The sequence below is a fragment of the Panicum virgatum genome, chromosome 2N (genome assembly GCF_016808335.1).
Source record: "Panicum virgatum strain AP13 chromosome 2N, P.virgatum_v5, whole genome shotgun sequence".
Classification (NCBI taxonomy): Eukaryota; Viridiplantae; Streptophyta; class Magnoliopsida; order Poales; family Poaceae; genus Panicum; species Panicum virgatum.
The window spans coordinates 49,290,057-49,298,796 of record NC_053146.1 but is presented as its reverse complement, the minus strand read 5'-3'; the positions used below and the strand labels follow the sequence as shown (position 1 = coordinate 49,298,796).

General features: G+C 49.7%; 1 protein-coding gene across 1 annotated transcript; it reads right to left on the bottom strand.

The window, feature by feature from the left end:
* Positions 1 to 2,514: 2,514 nt before the first annotated feature.
* Positions 2,515 to 5,035, bottom strand: LOC120660936 (cyclin-D4-1-like). Its single transcript, XM_039939600.1, has 6 exons — positions 4,533 to 5,035; positions 4,353 to 4,439; positions 4,141 to 4,239; positions 3,789 to 3,990; positions 3,585 to 3,700; positions 2,515 to 3,309 (listed from the first exon to the last, which is right to left on the bottom strand). The coding sequence occupies exons 1-6, from the start codon at positions 4,812 to 4,814 to the stop codon at positions 3,025 to 3,027; spliced, it is 1,071 nt and encodes a 356-aa protein (XP_039795534.1). The 5' UTR covers positions 4,815 to 5,035; the 3' UTR covers positions 2,515 to 3,024.
* Positions 5,036 to 8,740: the final 3,705 nt, after the last annotated feature.

Sequence of the window (8,740 nt, the reverse complement as noted above, 5' to 3'; positions counted from 1 at the left end):
GGCGACATCCCCGCTGCGCTCCACGTCGCCTACGCCTTGCAGGAGCTGCTCCAAACATATTTTTCTTTTCATTGCAATTGTTTGCCTTCATGAGAAGATTTCATTCAGGTAAACCTTGGTCTCCCTCTCCCCCGTAATATGATTCTATCTCATTGATACAATCCATTAATTTCTAAAAATGTGCAATTGCAGGGCTCAATCACCTACACCAGTTTCAATGTTATCTAATTTCAAAGAGTGGACACACATCAATGTTGTCTACCTCTAGTTAACACTCTTGTCATTTACCTTTTCTTCTGCCTCCCTGCTAGAGTGCTAGTCTCTAGCTAGTACAGCATGCTTGTGTCAGTAGAACTACCCAATAGCTTTCTTTTTGTTAGGCTAAGCACAAGGTATATTTTGCAAATAGTTTAGCTTACAGGTTTGTTTCATCAACAAACAATGTTTAACTCAATTGTTTGTTGATAACAGTAGGCCTTAATACTAAATAATAGGTACCTTGCTTAACCTGTTCAATTGTTTTCTGTAATTGGAATTAGAATTTAGTCTTGTGTAAGCAGTAGTGATCCTGCTAAAAATACTTGTTTAATTGTTTTTGGATCTGAAACCCTTATCCAAACTGGTACTCAGAATTATCCAAACTAGTACTCAGAATAAGTACTCTTCCAATGTTGCTTGTATCCAGTTGTGCTTGTAGTGTGTTGACAACACTATCATGTTGTTTGCAATTACGAGTTTTATGCAAAGCTTGTATATAATGTCCGGTTTGCCATTTTTGTTTACTATTGGTGTGACAACATTATCATTTTTGTTTACTATTGGTGTGAAAACAGAGCTCTGAACAGAGAGAGGCGTGGAACTGTCTTGTCTGATGAAAAAGTACTACAACGTGAAAAAGTACTACAAGGTGATCTCTAATCGCCTTCACTGCATAAAAATGGTCTTGCACTCTTGCATCTTCAGATGTCAGCAGTAGTATCCAGTACACTTTCTTTGTTGGTATAGTTAAGATTTCACATCTCAGTCTTATCAAAATTTTTGTTTTAACTATGAGGTGCTCACAGATTTGAAGAAAGGGTCTATGATCTGCTTGAAGGAAGAAGCTTGGCAGCTACTCCCTTTTTTTATTTAAAAGTCCTTGTGAGATATGGTGTTCTCTTGCTGAAAGAAGCTAATGAGATGGGGTTCATCTCAGATTGATGAATAGCACGTGCTGAAAAAAGTACTAGTTTGGTTAATGAGCTAATAATTCTTGTTTCTTGATGATGTAATCTAATCCTAATCTGATTGATGATAGAACGACACTGTTGTTCTAACTATTAACGCCCTTTTTTAGCTTTTGTTTTCATTCACTATTTTATATTGATTTTTAGAAAATATAGATGATACTTATTGGTTGATTAAATGGACTAGTACTGGGCAAGCAAGCGCTAGCTGCCTGTTCAAGCAAGCGAGCTAGCTGTCTGTCCATGCGGGATATGCGGGCTTAGAGTTTCTGCCACAAAATCTACAAACTGCTTATTGCCCACGTGCTAAACCTTATGGGTAGCCTCAAACCCGCAAAAAATAGTTGCGACGAGCTGTGAGGGTTTGTGGCAGGCCGCAACCCGCCCCGCCTGCAGTCTGAGTTGGGCGTATCTGTTAACAGTGGATACGGTGCAGGCTCGCAGCTTTGGTGGAAAGCCGAAGATAGGAAAACTTATCGGCCGGACTGACGGGCCCGTTGTGTATTCATCCAAGGCTTTGACCGCGGGGGGTAGGTGGTGTGCAACCGGGGGTCTCAGCCACAAACACATGCATGTGATGATCTTGGAGCAGGAGAATACTAGCAGCAGTCGTAATCGCCCTAGATCCATCACCGAAGCGTGACAAAACCGCGAAGAACAAATTTCAGCTCTGTTCTAAACGTATACATGTGCACAAACTGTACGCTCTGAATTCCGGATAAGAAACGTCAAAGCATATTTCCCGCCTCAATGGGCAGTGGCCAGTGGCTGAGTGGCATGGAACAGGAGGAATTCAGTGTTTTCTAACAGTGGTGCTGCTCTGGATCGGGAGTACTATTGCGCCATCAGTACTTAACTGTCCTTGCATGCAGCGCATGACAAGCTTGCTACTTGCTAGACCTTTCATTACAACTCAAAATAATCAAGAGAGGACCATAAGCTTGCATCAAAAGTTTTTAGAGACAGATTCTCAAGCACTCCTGTATGGCACTAGCACTACTTTTATGGCCCATGCTTGTGTTCCCGAGGTTTCAGACAATGTCGCCTCTGTTTTATTTTCTCAAAAAGGGGGCCGAATTCCACGGTCTCTGCAGACAAGCAGTCAAACAATATTTGGTGGTACAAAGCAAGAGAAAACCGATGATTATTGATGTTGATAGTTCATAGCCCCTGAAAGAAACCCGCTCCCAGTTCTTCTGGGTCCTGTCTTTCCATTCTTGTTTTCCCGCTTCTTGGATCTCAGTCGGTTAATGATTAGTATGTTAGGAGTTGTTCGGGAAAAAAATGATTATTTTGACGCAAGAATTGTTTGTTTCTCTCTTCATTTTTTTTGTTCTTTTTACAAAAGGAAATCGGTCGGAAATTACAGAACAAAGCAAACTACGCCGCTAGCTAGTTCATTGCCTTGTGTCACCAACGCCCCGTCCACATCTCCGGCTTTAGCTTGGTCGTCTCGTCCCGTCTCAGCTTTGTCAACCTTGCACCCTTTTTTGCATTGCCATTGCGGCTGGCTGCGCGCCTACTGTTGGGAAAAGAGCACGAAGTTCAGTGCATTTCTACCATCGCAGGACATCTTTATTCCTCCGGGCGTCTTTGCTGGATCACCATGTCCAAAATGTCCTGCTTTTGGTTGCCCTTCCTTTGCCTTTCGGGCTCCCTTTGAAAACGGCGTCAGAAGCCCCCCAGCAAAACCAAACTCGTCAGTGAGTGCAATCAAAACCACTTGACTTTCATCAAGGAGACGATCATTGATCAGCGTACGGAAGAGGGGCCTTTTATCCGTCCATCATTGGGCTAATCACCTGCTAATCTTCCTCCTCTTGCTGCAAACGGCCGGGGAGCTGTCGTTCTCATCGCAAAAGGAGCCTGCCTGCGACGAGGCAACCGTCGTGTCCTCGCTTCTGTAGCTCAGGCAGCCGGCGTCCAGCACCCCGGTGGGGCTCCGCGGCACGGAGACGGAGGAAGAGGTCCTGCCGCCGCCGCCGCCGCCGCTCCGGCCTTCGGTTTTAGGCGGTGCCGGCACGGTGCCGGCTGGCAGGGCCACGGCGGCCTGGATCGCTTCGAGGCATTGCGACACCCTCTCCTGCAACGGAAAGCAGCACGAAAACCAAATCGTTAGCAGCCTGCCATGCTGACGAGGCGTAGTGAATGCGGTTCACGAGTTTCGGGCAGTGCGCCGTGCGCCGCGGTGCGCGTGTCCGGACAAGCAAGTACTATGGTTGGTCGTAACCTACGACTTCGATGCATGTGGTCAACACCAACGCATTGCATCGAAAGATGCTGGCTGAATGCCTGAATCTGGCGATCGAGAACGCAACGACGTCGTCACCAGGGGCTGGTACACGTACGTACGCGTACCTTATGTACACGGTGGGTGCAAGCCTTGTCGATATCTGCGGCGCGCTCTTCTCCGGCGACGGCGGCGGCGACGGCCGCGGCGACCTCCGAGGGCCGGAAATCTAGGCAGTGCGTCCCTGCTCCACGTCAGGAACAATGTCAGCTCGATGCGGGGCGATCGTTGTTGATCTCTCAACTGTGCTTGAAAATACCCTGCTTGCTCACCTCTGGTTACGCGCAGGATGAGCTCTGCGGATCGCAGGACGGCGCGCCTGCTCGGCGCGTCGCCGCCGTTGAGCCGGTGGAGGAAGTAGTCGATGTACGAGAAGGGAGTGACCGCCTGCATCCTCCATTTGAGCGTGCTGAGGACCAGGAGCTCCATCCTCTGGATCGTCTTCGGCTCGAACACGTACCGTGCGTCCCCGACCTGACCGACGGAGACAGGATCATATCCATCAGTGATCAGGACGACAAAGCATGTTCAAAGATCAGATGGCCGCAACGCGATGCGATCGGGGGGCGCTCCACTGAAACGTGTGGCGTATGCATCCGCATTGCACTCTTCAGTCTCTCTCACCTGCAGGTCGAGAGACGGGGGAACGTAGGTCTCCTCCATCTTGGCAGCCAGGGACAAGCACGCCACGGACAGCAGCTGCGTCATCCAGGCCTTGTCTTCCTGAAACGGCGAGGGACGCATGAATACCATTTACTGTCGCAATGGAACACTGGAATACATCGTGCAAGAGTGTGTGAGTGCTACTTGGTCAGTTCGTAGGATTTGGCTCTTACTGGGAGCTGGTAGAGCGAGAGGAAGCGGTCGAGGTAGTTGACGGCCAAGCAAGCAGTGAGAGGCCTGAAATTGTAGTACGCGTGAACCTGTATAGAGATCAGCTGTCAGACTCATCGCTCTGGGCCGATGCGGACAAGACTTCCAAGAGAATGTACGGCGAGCACTGGTCAGGAACGCACCTTCCAAATCCAGTCGACGGCGTCCGTCCGGATACGGAGATCCAGGCCCCCGGCGCGCAGCCTCTCGGCGTAGTCCTCCCGGGGCATGTGCGCCGCCTCCGCCTCCACGAACCCGTCGACGCATTCCTCGGAGGGGACCGGGAACTCCACGCCAGGCTCCCCACGCGTCCTGCCCCGCGCCAGCACCTCCTCGTCGGCCTCCGCTCCGAGGCCGAGGATGCTGCTGCTGTCCTCGGCGCAGAGCAGGATGGAGGCCGCCATCTCGTAGCTGCTCGGAGGCATTATTATTCCCTCTGCAGAGGTTTCGGTAATCTGATGCAGGTAGCGATGGTGGGTTTGGCTCTGATAACTTGGTCTCCTCCCCCTTCTTCTTCTTCTTCCTCCTCCTGCTGCTCGTGTTCTTCCCCTGGCTTGGTGCGAGCGAGGAGAGTGGAGGAGGAGGGGCGAGTGAGCAAGGGGTTTGGGCGCCGCCAGGCCTCTTTGTATGGAGCAGCGTGCAGAGTTGGCAGGGGCATTTTCGGCAAGTGATGACGAGGCGAAAGCTACTGCAAGCCTATCTACAACAAGACGGTAAGCGGGAAGGGGGGAGATTGATGGTGTGATTAGAAAAAAAAAACGATTCGTTTTCTTTTCCTTTCTAGTCTGTACTTTGAGGCGTTCGCTTTCGTAGAGCTTTTATGACAAGGATTTCTAGGGCGCTTTGTGTTCTTTTCCCCCCCTTAATTTCCTTCTTGGTCTTTTGACCCTAGGTAGTTAAGGGCCGTTTAGTTCCCAAAAAATTTCACCTCCTCTTTGAACACATATATGGAGCACTAAATGTAATTAAATAACAAAACTAATTACACAGTTTGGATGTACACGACGAGACGAATCTTTTGAGCCTAATTAGGGCATGATTAGCCATAAGTGCTACAGTAACCCACATGTGCTAATGATGCGGTCAAAGGCCTCAAAACATTCGTCTCGCGGTTTTCCAAGTGATTTCTGAAATTAGTTTTTTAATTAGTGTTAGAAAAGCCCTTCCGACATCCGGTCAAAGATCGACGTGACACCCAAAAATTTTTGGGTTTGGGAACTAAACGGGCTCTTAGTGGTTACCTTGCTGAAAGAGTGTCATGTTCGTTGAGGACAAGTTCACACACGGACGCTTTTTTAGACCAAATGAAAAATGGAAAGATTTACATCCGAACCGTGTCATCGAAACCGCCATGGACGGGGCCGTATATGAACTTAAGAAAAAACACATTTCTACTCCGCCCCAGACTAGCTTATATAAATATATAAATAGATTATAAACTTGAGCGTCACGTCCCATCGGGGTCCAACATGGAGTCAATGCACTCGTGACGCTCTGCTGCTCGGCGCGTGCCTCCCCGGCCTCACCGATGCGGCAGGTGCCCTTCACGTTTCTCGTGATGACAAGATCATGGCCAGCCTCTCCCTCCCCCCGATCGGAGATCGAATTAGAATGGCTCTCTTTCGCTGTCCGACCTACTGTACTAAATTGCCGAACCGGATCTCTCTCTGCGTGGACCAGGCCAGCTCCCCCCCTGGTGGCCCCCTCGGCATCTCCGTGTTGTTCGGCCCTGCGCCAGACCCCTGCCGCTCAGTGCTCTCTCTGTTCTGTCCGCCCAGCTCGTGAGCGCTGCCCGATCCGGGGGCCGTCCTCCTCCCAGCCATGAGCCATGTGCCCCTGCACAAGTCTCCGCGCGCGGCGCAGTGCATCGGTGCTCGCCGTTTCCCTGCTTGCGTGTCACGGCGTTCGCCGGCCGCCGCCGCGGTCACGCGCGCGCGCGTCGATCGCCACCGTCGCGTGCCAGGGAATCCTCGACAGCGTAGCGGCGTAGCCTTTGCGGCATCCGGGAACACGCCGGCCGGCTCGTGCTCCGCGCGCGCGCGGCCTCCCATAGCAGCAGCGGCCAGCGGGCGGTCCTGCGGCCGCGGTCCTGCCGCTGCCGCCTCTCGGCGGAACGGCAGCCGAGCCCGCTCGACCTGCGCGCCAACCGACCAACAGGTTGGCCGCGCGCGCGCGCATCTCGTGAGGCTGCCGGCCCGGCTCGCGGCGGCCGTTGATCGGCGGATGGTCCAGGTGTACGTACGGCGCGCGCATTGATGGGGGTCACGGCATCTGCGAGAGACGAGAGGCCCGGTCAGCGACCGCCACCCGTACTGACGTTGACGCGTGTTCCGTGTCGTGCTGGACTTGAGGGCTCCGGGCCTGGCTCGCGCGGTCAAGGAGGCGTACGTAGTCGTAGGCCAGGGCAACGCCTACTCCGACGACACGGGCGGAGTCGGGTGACCACGTTGCGCTACGTACAGATACTCTTTTTTTTTGACTCGCTACGTACAGATACTCACTCCAGCGGTGAGTCGATGGGCTGGGGGTCGCGGCCACACACACACAGTCTTTGCCCATGATCATCGATCGTCATCGATCCAGTTTGCTGCTGCGGCCGAGAGGGTCCACGGAGAGGGCAACGACGACAGGGGGAGGGGAGTGGAAACCGCCCAAATTATCCCGATTAAATTAGGTTATCATCCATTGATAAATTTCAGTTTAAGCGAGATAATCTCGATAGTCCCTGGTATGCGTCTTGAGCAACGCCCAGGATCAACTCGCATACCGTTTGTTCACGTCATAGCAACCATTACAAAGATATATATGAGAACAAAATTTTAAACTTTTGATTATAAGTCTTATTTATCTTACAAAGCTCATGATTTTAATTAAACATAAGCAACTATATATGAGGGTTTTTAGCAATTAAAGAGTTTCTTTACAACTAAGATGTATCCTAGGTCTAGGTGGATAACCTACCATGTTTTTTTTTAAGATTCAGAGTCTAAACGAAGCGGATATTTAGAGAGTATTAGATAGCAATAATGATGCCCTTGCTCATAAGACACCACTTGCATAAGTTTTGAGCGAGTTCCACCGTCCATCCACTTTGCCGGCTCCGGCGGGATGAACATGACGGTCACTCCTTAGGAGAGAACCTACAAAACAACTTAACGGCAATACCGTAAGTATATTTCGTACTTGCAAGATTTATCCATAATACTATACATTTGGTGGATGCAGAAGGCTAGTCAAGTTTTAACATTGATATATAAAAATGCGAGCATAGTTGTCAAGTGAATAAGCAAAAGACATGGCATCTAATATTTCTATATCAAGCACCAATACAATTGCATAAGTAAAGTGATCATGTAATCATGAGCTCAACCTTCCATAAGCCCTTCACGAAACTCTACGTTAAAGTCAAAGTACAAGAGCGTGCTCAATGTCCGAGAGCGCGGCTATTGTAATAGATTATAAACCCTACAGGGGTGTACAACTTTTCCCACACGACACGAGACCATAGGCCATACGACCCGTCGATCCGTAAACAATGATTCATGTGTCAACCGTTCGCATACCCATCCCCAACGCTGAGACGAACGGCCGGGATGGACAGGTGCAACGAAACCGCCGACTACACCCCATCACAAACCGCGCCGAATCCGCTCAGTGAAGGGTGCGCGTATGGTACTGAGCCTACCATCCCATTATAAAGCATGTGGCTTGTACGGAAAAGTGCTCAAGTATCAAAGCGATGACGCGTCGGTCCTTAACCAACGCAAGTAAGTCTAAACCATTTGGATTCCACTTCCAACATGGCCCTACCACATTGGCTCAAGTCTTGATCTATAATTTATATCTTGCTCATGTTTTAATCTTTCTCATCTACTCAAGTATATTTAGACAAACACCCTACAGCTCGCGAGTGATGGTTACCTTGCCATTTCTCGACTTCTACCGTAAGCTAAGCATGGCTAAGTAAATTAATTCGAGAAGTCTAAGCATACATACTTTACCTAGTATAAGTTGTTCTAGAGCTATAAGGGAAAACATGCCAAATGAGTTCTACACATATCGCATGAACTAGATAGGGTTAAGCCCATGCACAAGCAATAATTTATAATAGCAAATTAAGACTTCAAAAGTAAGATTTGAGATACATAGGTGCCTGCCTTGGTACTCCGCAACAGCGACACTCCGGAACGTTATCCTCTAAGAAAGTAGAAAATGCATGAATTAGAAAAGATGCCATGAATGCATATATTTATGAGATGCAATGACTAATGAGAGGTAAGGCTAACATGATTCGGGAGTGAGGTGAATATTGAAAAGTCTGTTCCCGGCGATTCCGACCTCGGTTTGAGGT

Bases quoted from the DNA above. Each gene is read 5' to 3' on its own strand.
- LOC120660936 (XM_039939600.1), bottom strand. From the start codon at position 4,814: ATGCCTCCGAGCAGCTACGAGATGGCGGCCTCCATCCTGCTCTGCGCC. The intron at 4,440-4,532 runs GTGCGTTCCTGA...ATCTCTATACAG, and splicing joins CCGTCGACTGGATTTGGAAG to GTTCACGCGTACTACAATTT. The intron at 3,991-4,140 runs GTGAGAGAGACT...TCCGTCGGTCAG, and splicing joins CCCCGTCTCTCGACCTGCAG to GTCGGGGACGCACGGTACGT.